The sequence below is a fragment of the Nyctereutes procyonoides genome, unplaced genomic scaffold, assembly GCF_905146905.1.
Source record: "Nyctereutes procyonoides isolate TBG_1078 unplaced genomic scaffold, NYPRO_anot_genome, whole genome shotgun sequence".
Taxonomy (NCBI): domain Eukaryota; kingdom Metazoa; phylum Chordata; class Mammalia; order Carnivora; family Canidae; genus Nyctereutes; species Nyctereutes procyonoides.
Genome location: NW_026575141.1, coordinates 998,164 through 1,021,573, shown reverse-complemented (window position 1 = coordinate 1,021,573; position 23,410 = coordinate 998,164). Strand labels below are relative to the sequence as shown.

At 38.9% G+C, this 23,410-nt stretch overlaps 1 protein-coding gene across 2 annotated transcripts in view; it reads left to right on the top strand.

Annotated features, from left to right (window-relative positions):
* Window positions 1-23,410, top strand: part of EXOC4 (exocyst complex component 4) — a 746,310-nt gene that overhangs the window by 595,387 nt on the left and 127,513 nt on the right. For both annotated transcript variants that reach the window (XM_055307533.1, XM_055307534.1), the window contains exon 13: window positions 12,917-13,072. In XM_055307533.1, coding sequence (XP_055163508.1) covers window positions 12,917-13,072 — 156 coding nt within the window. The remainder of the gene's footprint in view (window positions 1-12,916; window positions 13,073-23,410) is intronic.

Here is a 23,410-nt window from a genome sequence, read left to right as displayed (position 1 = left end):
AGAGAGAGAGAGAGGCAGAGACATAGGCAGAGGGAGAAGCAGGCTCCATGCACCGGGAGCCCGATGTGGGATTCGATCCCGGGTCTCCAGGATCGCACCCTGGGCCAAAGGCAGGCACCAAACCGCTGCACCACCCAGGGATCCCTGACAGCTCATTTTAAAAAGAAGAGATGGCACGTTTGTATTTGAAGAGCATCATTTAAGAGAAAGGGAAGACGCTTGACGTAGGAAAGAGAGGGGCAAATGGCTAAAATTCTGGTTTTGGCCAGTGAGTTGGAGCGGGGTGTAACACCACAAGTGGAGTAACAGGCTTTGGGCAGGAACCTGGATAGTTTTGTTTGCTGTGGGCTGTCCTTCTTCTAGGGACTGAATTATTTCTTTGTCTTTCGTGTTTTGCCATTTGGTCCAGACAGTACAACTGTATTCCCACTATATTACTTTCCCTTGGAACATGGCTGTTGCTTTTGGTTTGGCATCAAGAGTATCCTGAGTTCTTCCCCCAGGAGTCTGTACCACTGTGGTATCCCTCCTGGCCAAATTGTCTGGAATGGTGTCCACTGACTGGTGCCCATTATCAGATCATTTCATTTGAGACACAAAGTAATATCTGTAGTGATCCACCACAGTTGCTGAATTATAGGCCAGGGATGAATTATCTCACGGATGGGGAAAGTAATTCTGTGAAGTTTTGAAGGGGAAAAAATAGAAAATCGTTTATATGGCTGCTATAAAACAACACATACTCTCCTTCCCGCGCATGTGTGTGTGCGCGCGCACACACACACACACACACATCCATATATAACCCCATGGTGCCTGTTGCCTATTACTTAATCCGGTTTTTCCAGCCAGAGAGAAAGTGTTTTCTTATTGTATGACTCTGAAGATGGCAAAGCGTCCTCACTTCCTCTCTTCCCATTTAGTGCCCTCCCCCGGATTGGCACCTGCTGAGGAGTAATTAGGGCAGTCCTAATTTGGACAGCCAAATCCTGATTACAGTGAGAGGAAAAACAGGAAATGTTCTAGTTCTGCTGCCAGCAAATGACTGACTTAAATAGAAAGCCATATACAATTCAAATGATCCAAAATGATATAACACTGGGGAAGGAGGAAGGGAGCAGGGAAACATCGCGATCAGATTCTTTCTCAGCAGATATCTCTTACAGCAATGATCGAATCCACAAGCCCACAATGCCCTCTGCTGAGAGCTGGCTTGTTTTCTAAGTTTACCATGAGACCCTGAGCATCCCCTGGGAGTCCAGAGATCTGAGGGAAGGTCAGCAACATCTCCCCTTTCTGTGAGCACCTCACACTGGAGAGAAAGACCGTGCCGTCCAATGATGTCATGTTACATGCTTTGGATAAAGAGAGGTTTCCTAAAAGGGTAATGAGGACTAGAAGTCTTTTCCTTAATTAGTCACACCCCTTGGGGCTCAGAGGAAAACTCAGCTGTGGATTCTCCCTGGCGCTGCATTAGCAATCAGACACTCGGTCCATTAGTCTGCTACTTCCACTCTGAGTGCTTCTCACCTCCTGCTCCCCCTCTTTGTCCTGGGGTACTAACCAGCAGCTTAGGTGCCCCCAAATAGTTATTAAAAGATTGGAAATCAGTTTTTTTTTAAAGTTTCTGCCTGTTCCAATTCAGCATCAGTTTATTATTATTATTATTATTATTATTGGCCTTTCTGCATTGGGTGGGCCTGGTGGAAAATACAAATAAAACATCTTCTAGTCTTTGCGGTTCAACTGATAGAAAACACAAGCATGTTTTTATTAGAGAAAATATAACCACCCTCAGGGTTTACAGAGGACTGAGAACTCATGCCAGAGCAGGAAGAAAGAATGATGTGGGGATACACTTGCAATCCCTGGTGGCAGAAACCAGGTCTGGCCCCAGGCTGGGCAGCTCGTTGGCCCTCAGTATGTTTGCTGAATGAATAAGGAAATTCCTAATGGACTGAACAGGATGAGCAAGCAATGGGGGGGGGGGGCATGGGTGGATGTGATGATGGGGAGAGGCTGAGAAATCAAAATTGGTAGGAATGGGCAGAAAGGAGTTCTGAAAATTTCCTATATTAGGTGAAGTAATACCATCATAGGTTTTGGTAAGGAAGGATGACCTACCTTCTCCATGATCCTGGCCCCATTGTGTTAAATAGCAGAAACAAGGGACCAGGGCCTGTGATGGGTCTTAAAACTCTAAGGTTTCCTGTGTAGCCAGGGGCTAGGGTCCTGCAGGAATGAGAGCCTGGTCAAGCTTGCCTTGCCAAGTTCATAACCCAGCTAAAGTCACGGGGGTTGGGAGTGGGAGTGCATGCGCCAGAAGCTAAGTCTGTCTGGCTCTAAAGCCCAAAGAGGCAATGGAATTAAAGAGGAAAAGTTGGAAAACCTAAAACCTGAACTAACTTTTTTTTTTTTTTAGATTTATTTATTTGAGAAAGAGCAAGTGGGGGGAAAAGCAGAGGGAGGAGGGAGAGAATCTTTCTTGTTTTTTTTTTAAAGATTTTATTTATTTATTCATGAGAGACACAGGCAGAGACACAAGCGGAGAAGCAGGTTCCATGCAGGGAGCCTGATGTGGGACTCGATCCCGGGTCTCCAGGATCACGCCCTGGGCCAAAAAGGCAGGTGCTAAACCTCCGGGAATCCTCAGGAGAGAGAGAATCTTAAGCAGACTCCCCATTCAGTATGGAGCCTGACACAGGGCTGGATCCCAGGACCCTGAGATCACAACCTGAGTCAAACCAAGAGTCAGACAGTCAACCAGCTGTGCCACCTGGGTACCCCTAAACTAATTTTGAATCTCAGAAGAGCCAAGAAGGGACACCTTGATGGTGCATTTGGTTGAGCATCCAACTCTTGGTTTCAGCTCAGGTCATGATCTCGGGGTCCTGAGATCAAGCCCCCTCCCTCTTTCCCACCCCTTTGGACTCTGTGCTCAGTGCAGAGTCTGCTTGAGGTTCTCTCACCCTCTGCCCCTCCCCCCACTCATGTGTGCATGATCTCTCTCAAATAAATAAATAAATAAATAAATAAATAAATAAATAAATAAATAAAATCTTAAAAAGAAAAAGAATCAGAAAAAGGCCACGGAAACTCTGTAAGCTCCATGCCAGCTTGGCTTCTGGTTGCCTCTTGAACTATGTTCTATCCGTTACCCCCTTGGCTTACATGGCACTGATACATTCATTTTTATTAAATATTGACAAGATACAAAAGAACACTTATAAAATATGTACATTGTCTGGTTCATGAGAGCACTTAGTGAATGAGAGCTTTTATTTGCTCCCGTAATTTATTTTGCATAACTCTATTCTGTCATCCCATCATATCACAATTTAAATTTTTTTTCATATGCACAAACTATCTGATCAATTGGTGGTTTACATGGCTTTCTCTCTTAAAGACATTGTTTTTCAACCGTGGATTCACATTGGACTTATTTGGGGAGACTTCAAAGCATCCATACTGGATTTCCCATATTGGCCCCCTGAGCGTTTGGGCCTGGGCAAGAGTAGTTTAAAATGTCCCAAAAGTGATTCTTGTGGGTGTTGCTGATCTAAACTTTGAAAATCTAGGAGGAAATTCATAGGTCTTCTCACACATAGTTATATCCAACTTTTAGCACAATGTGTGTACAGTGGCCTTTGCCACATGTTTACTGATCAAATGAGTAACTTCCCTCTGCCTTTGGAGATGCTGCCCACGCAGCCAGGTGTCCCTCAGATTCCATAGCAAGCAGCCAGTCTTCATTTCTCCCATGCAACTTAGCCAACCACGATCAGATAAGAGTCTCTTGCGATAGCTTGTGACAAAGTACTAACAGCCTGGACTGGAAAGCTCTCAGCCACTGTGCAAAGGACTGTCAGTCATTAATTCGTCCTGTCAGCCACGACCTTCCTGAAGACAAGACTTCCTGTGACCTCACCAATAAGAAAATGGAGGTTCAGAAAGATCCAGAACCCGGATAAGGGCACAGGGCACAAGGCGGGTTGTAGGTACGCTCTAAGCCAGGTGTGTCTAGCTCTAAAGCCCAGAGAAGAGGCAGTGGAATTAAAGAGGAAACAGGGAACCTGAGAAATGTTGCAAATGGTTCAGAGACATTCTAATAGGAGCACAGACTCCAGAGCAGTTGGTATAGGCTCACTTCTGGCTCTGTCCTCCTCAGGCCACTTGATCCTAAGCAGGCCTTAGTATCTCATCTATAAGATGGAAAGAATCACCGTGCCTAGCACACAGGATTATTAGCAGGATTGCAAGAGTTAATACGTGTACAGTGTTGAGAACAATGCCTAGTCCATAGTAAATGCTGTCAGGTGATGGTTACTGCTGCTGGTGTTTATTGTTTATTTTTAAATTAATTCATTGATAATGTCATTCACTCATAAGATGGCAAAAGAAACATTTCTGTATAACATCTGTTATTTCCCTGGTGCTTTGTGCTTCACTACTATCGCTCATTGACCCTGTTACTTTATTTATTCCACAGTTATTTATGAAGCACTTCTGAAGCCAGCGTTATTCTAGATCTAAGAGCATAGAAGCGAATAAACTAGGCAGGGTCCTGCCTTCATGGATTTTACACTCTACTGAAGGACACAGAATATAATCAAGTAACAAATAATAAATTTCTCAGAAATAAGGATGATGTGATTTTTTAAAAAAGAAAGAAAGATGCAAGCGGAGAGGAAAGAACTCAGAGAGAATCTGTTGTTTGAGCTGAATTCTGAAGGTTGAGAAGGAACCACATGGTGATACGGGGAAGAGCATTCCAGGCAAAGGAGGGAGAAGTATGAAGATGGCAAAAGGCTCAAAGCTTAAGTGCTTTATGTAGTGTAACTGGAAGAGAGGGAGAAAGAAGAAGGGAGAAGTGAATATTGAGTAAGGTTGGACAGGTGCAGTAGTCAGATCATTTGGCTTATTCCTGGCTACAGATTAGAATCATATGAGAGCTTAAAGTTAGCCATGCTGAGCCCCACTTTAGAATGTGTAATTGATAAATTTTTAAAATGCTTCCCAATGTTTGAATGTGCACCAGAATTAAGGACCACTGACCAAAGGATCTCAAGGCCAGAGAATTTGAATTTTATTCTAAATGTTGTAAGAAGACATGCAGTTAGAGTTGAAACAGGCAGTTAACCTGGTCTGATGTCTTTCCATAAAGGTCTTAAATTTGCTTATGATAAAAATCTAAACATTGACAGCTAAGACAAATTTCATATTAATTCCTGATCCTCCATTACAATATAATTATTCTTGGGTTTTTTTGTTTTGTTTTGTTTTAAGTATCAGTTACAACCCTTCAAATGAGAACTTGTCTATTTAAAGGTTATTAAATTATGTCCAAGAGTTACTTTCTATAAACTCTCAAATTTCAAATCATTTCCCACTGGTCCTCTTAAATTGTTTCCCTTGAGCCATCCCCAGAGTAATCAGATGTTTCTAAAGTTGTCATTCTTCAGTAGAAATCCATACCATCATGAGGCCCTCTGACCAGCATTGAGTGTGATACAAAAATAGCCTAGTATTTCTCTGCTCTTTTCCTGCTTATACTGCTCTATCTTATCTTAAAGGATTTTTGGGTTTTGTTTTTGTGTTTGATTTGTTACGGTGAGTGGTGTAGCATTACCTCTTACTTCTGCGACTCTCCCATTGTCATTATCCCCGTGTCAGTGGACACTGCCCTACAGTTTGGCCTGCTGCAAGTCCAAATCATTCATAGTACAGCGTCCACTACAGCAGCTTAATTTGAACTATCCTTGTCCAGAATTCATCTGTCTAGCTTGGCTCCTAGTTTTTTAAGTATCTGGAAGATTCAGCCTGGGAAGGTAGACATCATGCCCTGGCTGTCACCAAACAGTTGAATCCAATTAGTCCCACCTGCCCCTGGTTATTTACCTAATGAAAAACTCCATACCCCAGCTGTGTCCAGGGATGAGGCACACTTGCAATCCTCAACTGCTCCAGAGAGGAAGCAGTGCACATCAGAGCCAGTCAACACCAGCAGCTGTTTTCTGAATGAAATTCACTCAACTGTGTCTAGAGGGTAGGCCCTTCTCATGGCATCCTTATCACCTGTTCCAAGAGGTATACCTATTTTTCTCTTCCTCTTGGGAACAGGTACAAATAGTTACACAGATGGCTCTGTCTGTGGCCCATTGAGCTGTGAATTAATTAGTAGATTATGGTTCTGGTAGTGGTGATTAACCCTACTCCTCCTGTGGAATAATTGTTGGAAATTTAGCTCTTTTTTTTTTTTGAGGCTATTTGGATATGTCCTAGAATTTTATAGCCCACACAATCTAGCTTATCACAAAATGATAAACTAATAAATGCAATTGGTTAGGATGGAAACTTTGCCATTTGAATGAAAGATTCCCTTTAGGGTAATTGTACATTGCTAATCAATGCCAGTATTTGAAATTAGCATACTTGGAATGGCATTTAGGATTGATCTTCATTCCAGTGTGAATTAATAATTTGTTGCGGGCAGGGTATGGGTAGTATCTTAGTTAACTGTTTTTTAATAAAATAGGATCTGTGAATATTTGTGAAGCCAGTAACCAAATATTGATTATTGAATTAAGCCAGTTGTTAAAAAATATATATAAGTGAACAATGTGAGGCCTTTTAAAGTGGTATTTCCCTAAGCTATTTTGTTTCATCGCACCTAGTGCTAAAATGAAAAATTTTAGATTCCCCACATGTACCATACCATCTCACAGCTATACATCCAACCTATTTCCTGAACCCTAGAGCAGCATTCATGGGCTCAAAGATTTAGATGCTGGAAAACTAAGTCAGGTTGTAACTCTCTGGAGAGAATTTCACCTGTAGTATGGGTCTAAAAGGAACTGAACCACCCAGCCAGAGTTCTTTCTAGATACGGATACTAAAATTTAAATTGTATATAATTATCACATCTCACAAAATATTCTTCTTTTGACTTTTTTAAAAAAGCACTTTAAAATGTCAGCCATGTTCATAGCTTACATAGGACATACCAGCTCAGCTGACAGGGCAGACTTGACTCAGGGGTGATAGTTTACCAAACCCAGTGTGTATAGGACAAAATTATAATTGCAAAGTATAGTTGATCACTACAAAAGGAGGGTTTTTGTTCATTTGCTCTCCAAAGGGAGAGATTATTGTAGACCGACATAGTTAACAAATTCTTCACAGAGAACCTGAGACTTTGAGGAGGCTTTGTAAGAACATGCCACCAAGAAACAAGTGGCATAGAAGAGGGAAGTTGTGTCAATAATCACTCCATAATTTGTTTTGTGAATCAGAACTCTTTTCATGTTGAATTTTTTAGAGGGAGACCCACTTGTATTCATGATTCTGATTTGTATTGAATTCAGAGAGGTATGTTAGAGTCTGGCAGAGTGATCTCTAAGTTGATTAAAATATCAAATAACTTGATAGCTCATCTAAATCATTTAGTATAGAAAACAAGTAAAAGAAAACCACTAGGGATCCCTGGGTGGCGCAGTGGTTTGGCGCCTGCCTTTGGCCCAGGGCGCGATCCTGGAGACCCGGGATCGAATCCCACGTCAGGCTCCCGGTGCATGGAGCCTGCTTCTCCCTCTGCCTGTGTCTCTGCCTCTCTCTCTCTCTCTCTGCATGACTATTGTAAATAAATAAATAAATAAAAATTAAAAAAAAAAAAAAAAAGAAAACCACTAAACCACTAAGATGGTTTTAGTTTAATAAGTTACCTAGACTCCTAAAACTGAAGAGAGCTTATTTTTAGCTCCAATTTAGTTCTTCTATATTTTCCAAGTACCAGGTATTGTACTAGACACTGGGGACACAAAAACCAAAGAAAAATTCACTGTACCTCAGAGAACTCACTGTCCAATATGGGATCCCAACTTGTAAAGAAGTGCAGTAGGACCAGGGGGCACAGAGGTGTATGTAAGGTGGTGGTTCTTACCTTGGAATGCACAGTGGAATCACACAAGAAACTTGTGAGAATTCTGATGCCTGGGTTCCACCCTCAGTGATTGATTTACTTAGTCTTGGGTGTGGACTCAGCATCTAGTTTTTTAAAAGCTCCACATACAACCCCAACATATAATCAAGGTTGGAAATCTCTGACATAGGGTAATGAGACACAGAAGAGAAGACTCGGCTATCCCAAAGGAGGAATCAAAGTAAAGCTTAACCAGTAGAATCAAACAAGGAGGATAAAGAAAAGACTTTCCAGGCACAGATAATACAGAGAAGAAAGAAACAGTGCTTTCCCCCGCCATTGAAAAAAACTCTAGATTACTCATTATAATACGGTGTTTAGCCAACACAGGTGGGGATTTGGCAGGGAATAGTGAACATAGAGGAGGAAAGCAATAGCAAGAGATGAAGCTGAAAACATGGATGTTCATTCATACCTTGCTAAGTTTGGACTTGGTCTTAGAATTGGGAATCAATAGATTTCTAAGGAGAACAACATGACTGTATTTGAACAGTTTTAGGAAAATAACTCTTCCAACTAAGGTGGTAAATTGGACTGATGGTATAGAAGTTCCAAGCAAGATGCCCAGTTACTGCGAAATCCAAGTTAAAAAATAGTGAGGGTCTAAATAAAGGTTAATGGCAGTAGACCTAAATAGGAAAATGACAGATTTGTAAAATACTGGAGGAGGAGGAATTGACAGGATGTTGACTGTGGGTTAATAGGATGACTCTGTGTTCTTAACTTGAGTAACAGGATGGATGGTTGGACTGTTGACCAAAACGGGAATGCTAGATGTTTACTGGGAGAGGGAAAGGTGGATAATTAGAGAATGGACAGAGGAAATGAGCCATCAGTTTGTCTAAGAAAGATGTTAGGGTAACAGGAGTAAAACCAAAAACAAATGGTGAAGTGGAAACCCAAGAACTAATATTTCAGAGAGGGAATAATCAAAAGTATCAGGTGCTTTAGAATAATCAAAGAGTGTGAAGAATAACAAATACCCATGGGTCAGTGGAGCAGTTTCGCAGGAATGGCGCTTCTAAAACCCTGATTGCGATTTATTTAAGACTGAATTTTGACTACAGTAAAAAATGTGGAGTTGATTGATTTAGGAAACTCTTTTCCTACTCCTAACACATAAAGTCCAGTTAAAAATATATTACTTTAAGGGCACCTGGGTGGCTCAGTTGGTTAAGCATCTGCCTTTGCCTCAGGTCATGATCTTGGAGTCCTGGGATCAGCCTGGCGTCGAGCTCCCTGCTTGGCCGAAAGTCTTCTTCTCCTTCTCCCACTGCTCCACCCCGCCACGCGCCCCCTAACACACTCATGCTCTCTATCTCAAATAAAGTCTTATATATATATATCTAAAACTTCAAAAAAAATTTAAAAATATGTAGCCAATCTCAAAAGGAAGAAAAGCAATTCTCCATATGCCCCAAATAAAAGAGGATCTAAAAGCCATAGCAGTAAGCAGATATTGAAGTTGAGTGGCCCACAAAAGTATCAAGACTTCATAGAATAGTTGTCTTTGTTTGGGCTGCTGTAACAAAATGGTACAGATAGGATGGCTTCTGAAAAACAGTAATTTATATCTCACAGTTTGGGAGGGTGGAAGTTCAAGACTAGTATGCCAGAAGGGTCAGGTGTGGCTCTCTTCTAGGTCAGAGACATCTTATTGCTTTATCACATGGTAAAAGAGGCTAGGGAGCTCTGTGGGATTTCTTTATAAGGGCACTAATCCCACTCATGAGGGCTCTACCCTTATGACCTAGTCTCTTCCTAAAAGGCCTCACTTCTTAACACTGTAACATCAGTAGTAGGATTCCAACATGTGAGTTTTCAACAGACACAGACATTCAGATCATAGCTGAATTCAGACCCAAGTAGTGGCTGGCATCTTAACACCTGCATGGCAGGGAGTTTTATCTGTGCAGAAATTATGCAAGGGATTTTTCCTGTGGGTGGAACCAGGAAAACTCTAGACTTGAGAATGAGCCACCCAACTTGGAGAGTAGAAAAGTGGCCTCTAGAAGAAATCAGAATTACACAGGTGTAAGTAAGGACCCCAATTTGCCCTTCCCATGTTGGGAGAGAATGTTTTAAGTTAAAAAAAAGGCGGGGGGGGGGATCTTAAAACCTTACTTGGAACTAGTGAAACCTGTAGGATCCAGAAGAGGCAAATGCAAATCGCCTAATAGTGACATCTCTAAAACTCAGAGCAAATGTGAAATTCCCACTGAGGTGGAGCTTGCAGGCCAATAGCTGATCACATGAGAAAAGAAGGAAAATGCAACTCACAAGACATTTGACATCCAAAGAACTACCAAAAGATGTAAAGCCACGTGTAAAAACTTTAAAATTGCTGCTTTTTAAAATACTCAAAAATAGGGCACCTGTGGCCTAGTGGTTAAGAGTCTACCTTTGGCTCAGGTCATGATCCCGGATCCTGGGATTGAGTCCCACCTCGGGCTCTCCGTAGGGAGCCTACTCCCTCTGCCTGTCACTGCCTCTCTCTGTGTGTCTCTCATGAATAAATAAATAAAATCTTAAAAAATAAAATAAAATACTCAAAAAAATAAAGAATAGAATCCATTAATACAAGGGCAGATCATTTTGGAGGAGGGAGGGCAGTGGATTTCTTAAAAAAACTAAAGAGAAAAATCTGGAAAGGAAAAATACACTAATTGAAAACATTTCAAAAAGTATTAGGTGGGTTAAATCCCAGAGTAGATCCTGGAGAAAGAGAATTCATAAATTGAAAACAATGAGTGAGAGATAAGGAAGAGCAATCAGTGAGTGAAGGCCACTCATTGGAGTGACAGTGTCTGTGACAGGTAGGGAGGAGCTTCACTGAGAAATGCTAGATGAAGGAAGAGGCTGATTCATTAATTCTTTAAAAAAAAAAAAAAGAATAGGGGGTTGGGAAATATATTGAGAGAGATCCTAGATAGGGAAAAGGAAAAAGCGATTTGGGGGACAGTAGGGAGGATCCCCAAGAGCCTAGATAAAGGGATTAACTGGAAGTAAATGAGGAAGAAACAGATTTGAAGATATTTCTGTGGGGGATAGAGGTGAAATGTTTGAGAGTATGTCATTAAGAATCCTCCTTTCTGTGTCAGATTCTGTGTCAGGAAGAATGTAGGGGATAAACAATGAGGAGATAAAGGGCAAAGGCTTAAAAAAATAGCACTGAGGGAATGGTAGGGGAAGCTGACCAGAGACAGGTAAAAGGAACACCAAAGAACATTGAGGGCCCACCTGGCACGCAGCATCATAAATGAGAGACAGTGCCCAGCAACCCTACCCCCCACAAACGTGTAAAAGGAAAGGTCCTGTGATCTATTTCTGTATTGCTGACCATAGTTACTGTTTGAAAACTTTTGCTTATAGTGAATAGAAGAATTCTAGGAATCAGCTGTGGTTCTTTTTTTTTTTTTCTTTAAGATTTTATTTATTCATGAGACACCCAGAGAGAGAGGCAAACACAGGCAGAGGGAGAAGGAGGTGCCCCACGGGGAGCCTGATGCGGGACTCGATCCTGGGACCCCAGGATCATGACCTGAGCCAAAGGCAGATGCTCAACCACTGAGCCACCCAGGCGCCCCCAGCTGTGGTTCTTTTAGTTATTCTAGCTTATTTTCAGAGAACCAGAGTAATACTGCTCCCTACAACATGAAATCTTATTACCTTGAGTGAGATTGCCTTGAGGCAAAGTTTTTAGGCTTCCAGCTTCTTTTGTTGGCAAACATTGAGTTGTCTGTTAGTTAAGGAGGCTTGATCATGCACGCACACCATACATATATTATATATTAAGAAGTGCATAATGTCCCCCCACTGATGATTCTTACACCAACATAAATTTCTGCCTGCGAGAGGGGGAAATCTCCTGGAGTCTGGGTCAACTTCAGAGGGGTAGCCAGCTAATTAGCACTCCCTTTGTAAATAAATGTCATTCCTGTTATCTCGAGTTGCTGATGGTTTTTAGACCATTGAAATTAGTTATAGTGACAAATGTTGAACAGAAGAAGTTTTTTAATTAAGTTGAAATTGAACATTTAAGATGAATTTACAAGGATTTTCTGGTAAAAGTGCAGTGTTAATAACTAACCCTTGGGCTCTATTAAAGGACTTGAAGCCTGTCACTCTAGGTCGATAGTCAAAGCCCTCTGGAGAGAGAAATAATCAAAGACTTTTTCTGCCTGACATCAGGGGCAAAAGGTTCCACTATGATGGTAGATTTACTTTGAATAGAGGAGTGTCCACAGTTCAAAAAGTACCTTCAAGTAGAACTAATTGGTGGTTTAAACCAAGAAGTCAGAGAACAACCTTTTATAACACTTGGTCACCTTTCCCATACCATTTATGTTGTTACTTAATAACATTCTTTTTTTTTTAAGATTTTATTTATTCATGAGAGACCCAGAGAGAGAGGCAGAGACATAGGCAGAGGGAGAAACAGACTCCCTGTGGGGATCCTAATGTGGGACTGGATACCAGGACCCCAGGATCACATCCTGAGCCAAAGGCAGACAATCATCCACTGAGCCACCCAGGGATCCTGACTTAATAACATTCTTTAATTCTATGTGGTTACCCTACTTCTTATTGGTTCAGCATCCGTCTTGAAAGATCTCCCCTAAAACTTGCCATATGTTTTTATTTATACTTAGGGACTAACTATGATAAGGGCAGTAAATCAGTATTACCTTTACCTTTCCCCATTACTCAACAGTGAAGACAATAAAAATGAAATTTAGTGATGGTTTCCCAGTAATGTGACCTGTTAATGGATGTCATGACTCCAACTCAGATAATGGATTATGTTAATAAGAGAGATGGCTGTGGTATCTTTTTTTTCTTCTTCTTCTTTTTTTCCTACAGCAAAGGTAGATGAAAAGTACTAACTGCATACCAGGCAATGTACTCAAGTGTCTCTTTTCCACTGATTGTGTTCAGGGGCATTGTCCAGTCAGAGGAGAAACTTGTCATCAGTGCATCTTGGGCAAAAGATGACGATATCAGCAGACTCTTGAAATCTCTACCAAACTGGATTAACATGGCTCAACCCAAACAGCTGAGGCCAAAGAGAGAAGAGGAAGAAGATTTCATAAGGTAAAAGATTTATTTTCTATGTTGTATTAAGCACTGGGAGCAAAAACATCAGTTTAGCTAATTCTTTCTTGAAGTTTGGGGCAATTCTAAATACCAAGTGGCAATGAACTGAACTTAGTAAAGTCTGTTTCTGTCCTAACATACCTCATTGCCCATGTAAATATGCCTTGTACTCAAAATTTTAGAAGGGATTGATGTGAATCAAATTTGGAGAATTGTTGAATCAAGTTAAAATATCTTTTAATTTGTAGGTCATTTTTCCCTCTAAGGGGAAGCTTGTAATTTACTCATTGATGCATTTATTTATTCGGCAAAGCTGTATTGACCTTATGTGCCATACCTTGGTGATGTGAGAGTTAACGATGTAAAAGTTCTTGCCCATACAGAGTATGTTAACATTGTTCTTCGCATGCTCTTCAGTTCATAGAACTTCTGCATATATAAATGAACTTCTTGTTTTTTCATATACGTTATGTTATCTCTAATTATTTCCTCTTTATTTTGAGAAAAGTAAGGCCTCAGCTTTATCACTCCACATTTACTTTTGTGCAATTTAAATTATTTATTAACCATGACGGTGTGGCTGCATGACTGGCTTGCCACAGTGAAATATTTCCACCTCTGTCACTTTAGAGCTGTGTAAAGTAGAAAAAAAAATTGAAGTATTACTTTGTCACATTAAAATTAGGTTTATTCTTATTGTTTTTGCCTATCCAAGTGAATAAATAAATAGTAAAAATAAAATAAAAGCACTTTAAAAGAGCAAAGACCAGAAAAGGAATAAAGGGAAGTAATGGCTAATATTTTACTTTTAATTCATCATAGAACCGCGGGCTCATCTTTTTCTCAGAATGTGGATTGCAACTATAGATTAGCAGGTTTTTATTGCTAAGTTAACTGTATTCATACATGAATAATAGTGCCACACATTTATCAACCTTATATTATGAAAATTTGTTATAGAGCCATTTAAAACCTTCTCAAAATCACAAGACCCAAAACTTCACACCTGTAATTTAACTAGATTGAGGGTTCACTTTTTAGATTAATAGACTTCATTTGAGGGGGAAGCAGTTTCAGTTTACAAAAAGTATTGAGCAAAGGGTATAGTGTTCCCTTCTACACCCTTCCCCACCACCTTCAATTTCCTCTGTTTTTAACATCTTACATTAATGGAAGATGGTACATGTGTTACAATTCATGAGCTAATGCTGATACATTATTATCAACTAAAGTCTGTAATTTACATTAGGGTTTGCTCTTTGTGTTGTACATTTTATGGGTCTTGACAAATATAAAATGGGTGTATCTACCATTAGTATCATTCAGAATCATAGTTACACTGTCCTATTCCCCATGCTATTCCTGCCTTCCTTTCCACAAGCCCTGCCAACTGTTGATTTTTTTTTTTACCATCTCCATAGTTTTGCTTTTTCCAGAATATAATAGAGTTGGAATCAAGTGTAGTCTTTTCAGATTGGCCTCTTGTGCTTAGCAATATGAATTTAAGATTCCTCCATGTCTTTTTGTGGCCTATTTTTTTAATCCCTGAGTAATATTACATTGTATGGATGTACTATACTTTGTCCCTTTAGCAGTTGAAGGACATTTTGACTGCTTCCAAGTTTTGGCAATTATAAACAAAGGAGCTATAATCACTCATGTACAGGTTTTTGTGCAGATGTGAGTCTTCGATTCATTGTTTTAACTTGTATTTCCCGAATGACATATGATTTTGAACATCTTTTCATATACTTATTTGGTATTTGTATATATATTTTTGTTGAGATACGGCTCATTTTTAAATTGGGTTGTATTTCCTTATTGTTGAGTTTGAAGAGTTCTTTGTATGTTTTGGATACTGTCCTTTATCTGATATGTGTTTTACAAAGATTTTCTTCCAGTCTGTGCCTTATCTTGTTATTCTCTTCACAGCTTCTTCTGTCAAACAGAAGTTTTACATTTCAATGAAATCCAGCTTCCTGCACTTTTTCCATCTACTTTCTGATTTTAATTATTTTATGTGATTCCACTTTTTCCTCTCTCTTAGCATATAAATTACACTTTTACCATTTTTTAGTGGTTTCTCTAGTTTGCTATATACATTTATAACTAATTCAAGTCTACTTTCAAATAACACCTGACTACTAAAACAGATAATGCAAGTACCTTATAACAAAGTATCCCTGATTCCTCCCTTCTATTCCTTATAACATTGCTATCATTCTTTATTTCATTCATCCACAGACTATAATCATTGTGTACATTGTTGCTATTATTCTTTTGAACAAATTGTTATCTGATAGATCAAGTAAGAATAAGAGAAATAAGTTCTATTTTCCTTCATTTATTCCTTCTCTAATACTCTTCCTTACCTAGTGTAGATCAAAGTTTCTGAACTAAATAATACTCCTTTGCCCTAAGGAACTTCTTTTAACATTTTCTGTAAGCCAGGTCCACTAGTGACAAATTCCCCCAATTTTTTTAATTGGTTTTATTACGTGATTCATAATTTGAGTGGCACCCCACCTAGCAAGTAGAGGGAAGCTCCCAGATTCCCTCAATTTTTGTTTGACAAAAATGTCTTTACTTCTCCTTCATTTTTGAAAAATAATTTTGCAGTGTACAAAATTCTAGGTTGGTGATTTTTTTTTCTTTTAACACTGTAAATATTTCACTTCATTATTCCTGCTTCCATGGTTTTTGAAGAGAAGTCTAATGCAGCTTTTATCTTGGTTCTTCAGTAGATAAGGTAATTTTTTTGACCTCGGGCTTCTTTCAAGATTTTATTCTTTGTTTTTGATTTTGTGCCATTTGAATATCATATGCTTAGGGGTGAGTGTGTGCGTGTGTGTGTGTGTGTGTGTGTGTGTGTGTGTATTTCATGCTTGGCATTCTCTGAGCTTTCTATGTCTGTGATTTGATGTCTGCCAGTGGTTTGGGGAAATCCACAGTCATTATTTCTTCAAATATTTTTTCTGTTCCTTTTTCTCTGTCCACATATTATACCTTTCTTAATTGTTCCACAGTTCTTAGACATTCTGTCCTGTCTTTTCATTCTTTTTTCTCTTTGGATTTCAATCTTAAAAGTTTCTATTGACATTTCTTCCAGCTCACTGATTCTTTCCTTGGTTATGCTCAGTGTATTGATAAACCCATCAAAGGTACTCTTCATTTCCATTGTGGTGTGTTTGATATCCAGCATTTCCTTGTGATTCCTTCTTAGAGTTTCCATTTCTCTGTTTACTTTACCTAAAATAAACTATAGTTTATTTTTTATTGAATTTATATTATATATGAGCACATATCAAAGGCACAGCTTGGTAAATTTCCCTTCTTTTTTTATTGTATAACCTATACCCAGATCAAGAAACAAAGCATAGCAACAAGGAGCCTTTTCGTGCTTCCTGCTAGTCACTACTTGCATCTCCAAGTTACCCTTATCTGACTTCTAAACACATAGATTAATTGAATCTGTTTTTGGATTTTATATAAATTGAATCATGCACTTATGTATTCTTTTATGACTGGTTTCACTTGTCTTATGTTGGTGAGCTTCCTCCATATTGTTGGGTATAGGTCCTTATTACTCTATAATATGTAGTGTATTACATTGTTTGAATGCACAAGTTTTTTTTTAATTGTGTGTGTGTATGTGTGTGTGTGTATACATATGTATATATATATGTATTCCTATCAGCAGTAGAATTAATGAATGTATATATATTAATTCTACTGCTGATAGGAACCTGGGTAGCTTCTAGGATGGAACTATTGCAAATAGTGCTGCTGTGCATATTGTACTGTATGTATTCCGGTAGCCATTTGTATATATTCCAGTTGCTCAATATCTCACCTCTACTTAATATTTCCCCTTTTTTTTTTAATTTTAGCCACCTGGTAGGTTTGTAGAGGTCTCTCACTGTGGCTTAATATGCATTTCCCTCATGACCAATGAAGTTGAGCGCCTGTTAATGTACTTTTACATATTTACTGGCCACTTGAATATGCTGTCTTATAATATATTTGGTCATATCTGTTGCCAAATTTTCAATTACATTGTCTGTCTTTTCCCTACTGAATTGTAGGCATTCTTTATGTATCAGGATGCAACTTCTTTGTTAGAGATAGATGGATAGATATTTTAGAAATCCTTACTTATACCAAAATCATAGAGATATTTTTCTCAAGAACCTTTTTTGTGCCGAATATATTTTTCCCTAGCATCTGAAATAAATTATAAACTCTTATATATTTATTTCCTATCCCTATTCTCTACAGTTCCCCTAAATTTAGATCACATTGCCATGGCAATAATAGCAGAGAGTAGCCTCAGGATTTTTATCTATCAAGGGAGATAAAGAATGATTGAGACATTGATTAATTGTAGCCTCAAGTAAAAATAATCAAACTGACCTTAGGACAGAAGTCAGGCCATGGACTCCATTCGTTCTTAGTATTACCATCATGTTTTCCTGCTGCCAGATTTTTAAGAGATCTGGATAAGCATATTCCCACACCTTCTCTTTAAGTATGTCTACTAAATCATATCTGTAACCTGAATAGTTTTATTAGAACCAATTTCTAGAGGATAAATTACTTTTCCCAACTTTTCAGGTTATATTAAATGAATGTAAATCTTCCTGTTTCCTCAGCTTATTATTATTTAACTCCTTAATTGTCTTCTATGCTTGCAAAGAGTTAGTTTTATTAGTTTTATTAGTATCTCCAGTAGCTCAAAAGGATGGGCTTCTAGCCCTATTCCAAAAAAGAGAATGTTGATCCAAAGAGCTACATGTCCATGTACCACCTCATGCTTCTGATACAGTAAAGGTGGATGAGGGCCCTTTCTTATTCCTGCTTTGCTCACTGAGTAGTATCACCTTCTATCTTAAATTTGAAGGCAAAACAACTTTATATATGTTTTTAAAAATGTTTGGTGAATTATAGTATACATGAAGGCAAGTGTAACCTTAGGTATATAACTCTGTCAAATGTTATGTATGATTATGCCCATGGAATCACCTCCCAGATCAAATTACAGAATCCCCCCAGCACTTGGACACCTGCCCTCAAGGTAACCACTATTCTGACTTTTATCACCATATATCAGATTTGAATGTGCCCAAATCTTATATGATTAATCATAGAGTTAGGTTTATTTTGCTGAGCATTATGCCCAAGGGATTCATCCATGCTTCTGCATGTAGACACAATTTGAAAACAAATTATTGTTGGCAAATTGAATTTAAAATGTAAAAAAAAAAAAAGATTGAAAACAAAACAAAAAAGAAAACAAATTATATTTACTTTAAGATTAGAAAAATAATTTTTTTAGTCTGTTTTATTTGGGTTGTGATTCTTTCCTCTTAATCTTTCACATTCTCTATCCTGATTAGACATTGAAAGCAAAGATGAGTAGGAGAGAACACCTTTATTGATATTCCAAGGTGGTAGAGTTGACAGAGCCTTTACTGAGCACGTTAGAGTTCCATGGAGCATGGCAGGAGCCAAAGAGACTGAAAAATCACACTCCCCTCCTATAATTAGTTTTTAAAGCTCAGAGGGCTATTGGCGCAGGGATGAATATAGAATCCAGTGCCCTTTGCATTGAATAAAGGTTATGTTCCCTTCATTACTAAATGAGGCCCTTTTCTATTCTTGTTTTTTAACCAAAAAATAAAATGTGTTGTTTCCAAGCTTAACTTTGAATAGAGGGGGAAAAAAATAGGTCAAGCCAGGGCTTTAATAGAAAAAGGGAAAATAGCAAATATCGTTTGGTTCCCCAAGAAGCTGAAAGCAGGCTCTCTAGCCCATTGTCTTTGCACCTGTCATATATATGTATATATTTATTCTTTTGAGATCAATGAATATCCACTGATAAAAGTCGTCCCACTTTCTGGAGATGTAATTAACAGAAGAGGTAAGGTGTTGGGACAAGTAACGGGGTGGGGAGGGATTGTCTAGGAGTTGCAAGGCCATCTGTATTCGAAAGACCATCCCCAAAAATCTGTGACCCCCATTTCAGTCAGTGACCGAGGATTTCAAAAAATAGGAATCCTTTCTCTAGAGCCAGGTTTGAAAATTCTTAAGTAGAGGGATATGATTGGTGAGACCAGGACCAGAGTTTTCATGTGATAGAAGTCAAAGAATATATAAAGCCTTCAAATTAGTCAAAGTATAGCAGGCGGAAAGATGAATGATAAAAAAATCATACAATCTATTAGAACAGTTACAACAATCAGAGCTAACAGTGTCTGGCACTGTACAGCAACATTATGAGTTTTCAGATGCATTTTTCCCATTCAGCAGATGAGAAAACAGAGGGGTGACAAAATTAAGTAATTTCCCCAGATTCACAGAGTTACTAAGTGACAGCTAAAATTTGACTCCAGGTGGTCTAGCTCTAAGAACTAACCCACCAGGATCTACCAGCCTAAAAATAGATCAGAAATTTACAGTTTTGGACTTTTGAGTTATTCCTTCATTTTTATTGATCATTATAATCTTGGCTGCTTTTCTCATCACTTATCATATAGGTGCTTTTACTCTAAATTCAGCTTGAAAGTATTAGTATTCATTATATTACATTGTTACGAATTCTCTGAGTTTTATGTTTGGCTATCAAAGAAAAAGAATCGCTGTTGAAGAAAGATGACACAAAGAGGATGGAAATATAAAAATGATAAATAAAGAAATTGTGTAGGTTTCAGATGGAGTGTAATGCAGACATGAATAGGGAAGAGAGAGTAAGGATATTTTAGCTATTTTTAGTTACTGAGTTTTTTAGAAGATAACTTTTCATTTTATCTGGAGAATCAAGTGAGTGCTGTGTTTATTAAGGCTGCATTTTGTTGTCTTATGAAATTAGGAACTCAGTGTGATTAAAGAACAGCAAAAATATTATTTTCAAAGAGCAAGGCCATTCCTGAGATTTTATTTGGTATGAGTTCTATATTAAATGGTTAATGAAAAAAAGAGAATGAAAGCAGAAAGGTTTGCACATTCATCTTCCTTCTGTGAAACCCTAATAGTACATCTTAGATCCTCAGTATATGTTGGATGAATGAAACTGAATTTAAAAATAGGAAGAATCACACACTCTTCAAATGAAAAGAATAAAATGTAAAGAGTGGTGAGCCGGTGTCTTAACTGGAAGAAAATGCTTTCAGTGGCCTCTCTAAAAGTTGCACATGTAGAAGTTTTTTCCTTTTGGAAGCCCAGAGGCCCAGGTTCTAGTCCTCAGCACAGCAATTAATTAGTCTTTTTTATTTTGGTTTTGCCTTTGGTAGGTCTTTACACCTATTTGGGTTCTTCAACCAGCTCAGAGTAGACAGGCAGAAATCAAGTAGGCTTAGGAATATGTTTAAATGAAACATGGTATGAATAAAGTACAGCAGAAATAATTTTCATAAAAATTCCACTTAAAAACTTAAAAAGTCTCAAAACAATATAAGCAACAACTGTTAAAAGGTTCCTATTAATGGGGGGACCTGGGTGGCTCAGTTATTAAGTATCCGGCTCTTGACCTTGGCTTAGGACTTGATCTCAGGGTCTTGAGTTCAAGCCTGTCACTGGGCTCCGCACTGGGTGTGGAGCCTACTTAAAAAAAAAAAAAAGGTTCCCAATAACTACAGCTATTGAAGAATCTTTAGATGAATTTGAAGGAATGAGTAAAAGATTCAATGCAGGAAAAATCAGCTAGCTTGAACAAAATGTTCATTAGAATGGAGACGTATATCCCACTCTTTCTATAGACTTAATATGACTTTAAAAATATAATTATAATAGGAAAGATGAATCAGAAAATATGAATATATTAAGTAAGTATAAGAGTAGAAATGCATTGCTAAAATGTTTTTTTCCATCAGTCAATGCAACAAGATGAAGGTCATAGATGGATGTAGGGCAGTGGCAGGCAAGACTAGATGAGAAGCAGGCTTCAATCTGGATCCCTGGGTGGCGCAACGGTTAGGCGCCTGGCCGGGATCAAATCCCACATCGGGCTCCCGGTGCATGGAGCCTGCTTCTCCCTCTGCCTGTGTCTCTGCCTCTCTCTCTCTCTCTCTCTCTCTCTCTCTCTCTCTCTATCATAAATAAAAATTTTTAAAAAATGAAAATTAAACAAAAAAGACAGGTAATTAACTGGAGACTCAGCTACAAAACATATCAATTAATGTTCAAGATGATTGCATTAGGCACTATGTTATTATATTAAAATGATATCACTCTTGTTAGCATAAGATTAGCAGCAAATGGAAAAACACTTTAAATCTCCCCCGTATATTGCATAAATGCTCATCTATTTAGACAGTTAGTTGAGGATTATAATTATTTATTAGTATTATTAAAAAGTCCCTAATAGAGTGTTTTCTACATTGTGTTTTTGGTAGATTTTCAGATCATGGGATTATCTAACTTTTTAAGTTTAGATTTTACTTCATTTAACACCATTCCTCTTTCTCTCATTTGGAATCTTAATAAAAGAAAAGATAATAATCTCCCCAACTTAGTCCCACCCAGCCCTTCAGAAAGAGGCTGAGAATGATGTTCCATGACATTGTGGTGGGAGGGATACCTGGTACCTCGAATGGGTAGGAGCGGGAACATGTGTTCCTAAGACCCAGCCAGCAAGGAGATAGTCCAAAACCACCACCGAAAAGGCCCGTGCCTGCTGTTGCCTTTTCCCAGCTCTGTCCCTGCTCAGGGCTGCTCTCTGTCCCTGCTGATGGCTGCTGTCTGCTGCAGGCTGACGTCCCTGCCAGGGGATGGAGAGGCGCTCACCTTCTCACCGGTGTCTGTTGAACTTTTTCAGGCTCTCCATCTGCCATACTCTTTACTTCCTCTCTGTGTGTTTGCCATGCCTATTCCTCTGCCTGGAATACCCTTTTCTCATCCCACCCCTGCCTCCTGTACCCCCTGTTCTGATGTGCTTGGAACATACAGCTCAGGTATCAGCTCCTCCAGCATTTCCCCCCACAAAACTCTCCTGCTCTGCACCCCTCCCTGCTGCCTTCCTGCCTTAGGAACTCATAATCTCTGGGCGGAGAGGGTAGTTAAATAAGCAGTGTATAGTGTGGGGAGTCCTGTTACAGGTAAAAACATGTATAAAAATATAGGAGACCAGTAGATAAACTAAGAATAATAATATGACTACATAAGGAAGGGGAATTGGGTATAATTGGGAGGAAGGAACAAGGATGGTCACAATCAAAATGTCTAAAATTAAAACGTCAATGAGTAGCAATTTCCGCAGATTCTATAGAGAGGTGGATGTAACCATTGGGAGAATTAGGAACAGCAATAGTTTGTTTTTGTAAGCTGTAGGTGCTTTTTTCAGGAGTACAAGACTAAGGATGGGTAGGGATGGGACAGGGGATCACTGCTTACCCTTAGAAGTTGTTTAACCATGAGTAAGTCTTACTTAGGTTTTAGTTTTGTTTGCCTAAAAAAATTCCCCAAATCCTCAAACCCTGTTACTGTTCACTGCCAATTCACTATTTCTCTACAAGTACCCTGTCTTCAGAACATAAAGACTCATAACTCTGGGAAACGAACTAGGGGTAGTGGAGGGGGAGGAGGGCAGGGGGTGGGGGTGAATGGGTGACGGGCACTGAGGGGGACACTTGATGGGATGAGCACTGGGTGTTATTCTGTATGTTGGTAAATTGAACACCAATAAAAATTAATTTATTAAAAAAAAAACAAATACCCTGTCTTTCTAACATTTTTTTATCCCTGAAAAAAAAAATCTTAAGCCATTTTCACACAAAGCATTTACTCTTCTCCGTATAGTCTCGCTTTTCCCAGGAAGACTCCATCTCTGTCTTTGTCTTCCTCCTATAATGCCTGGATCCCATCCATTCCTCAGCTCCTTCCCCCTCTCTCTTCTAAGAAAGCTACTTTGAAGACAGGCCATTTAGTTGCTTAGCTTGGGAGTCATTGCCTTTGCTTGAGATTAGTTGGTTTTTGTTTAAAAGATTTTATTTCTTTGTTCATGAGAGTCATAGAGAGAGAGGCAGAGACACTGGCAGAGGGAGAAGCAGGCTCCATGCAGGGAGCCTGACGTGGGACTCATCCAGGAGCACGCCCTGGGCTGAAAGCAGGCGCTAAACCACTGAGCCACCCAGGGATTCCCTTTGAGATTAGTTATTTAGTGTCTCTGCTCTGAGTAGATTTAGATTATTCAGAAGGAAATTGTATGATAATTTGATAAATAACCAGAATGATCAATGAGCTGGAACACTCAGGTGAGGAGGCTCAATGATACATGAATTTTGACTTTTAAATCTACAATCATTCTTGGTAGTTGAAAAACCAAAGTATATGTTCAAATTA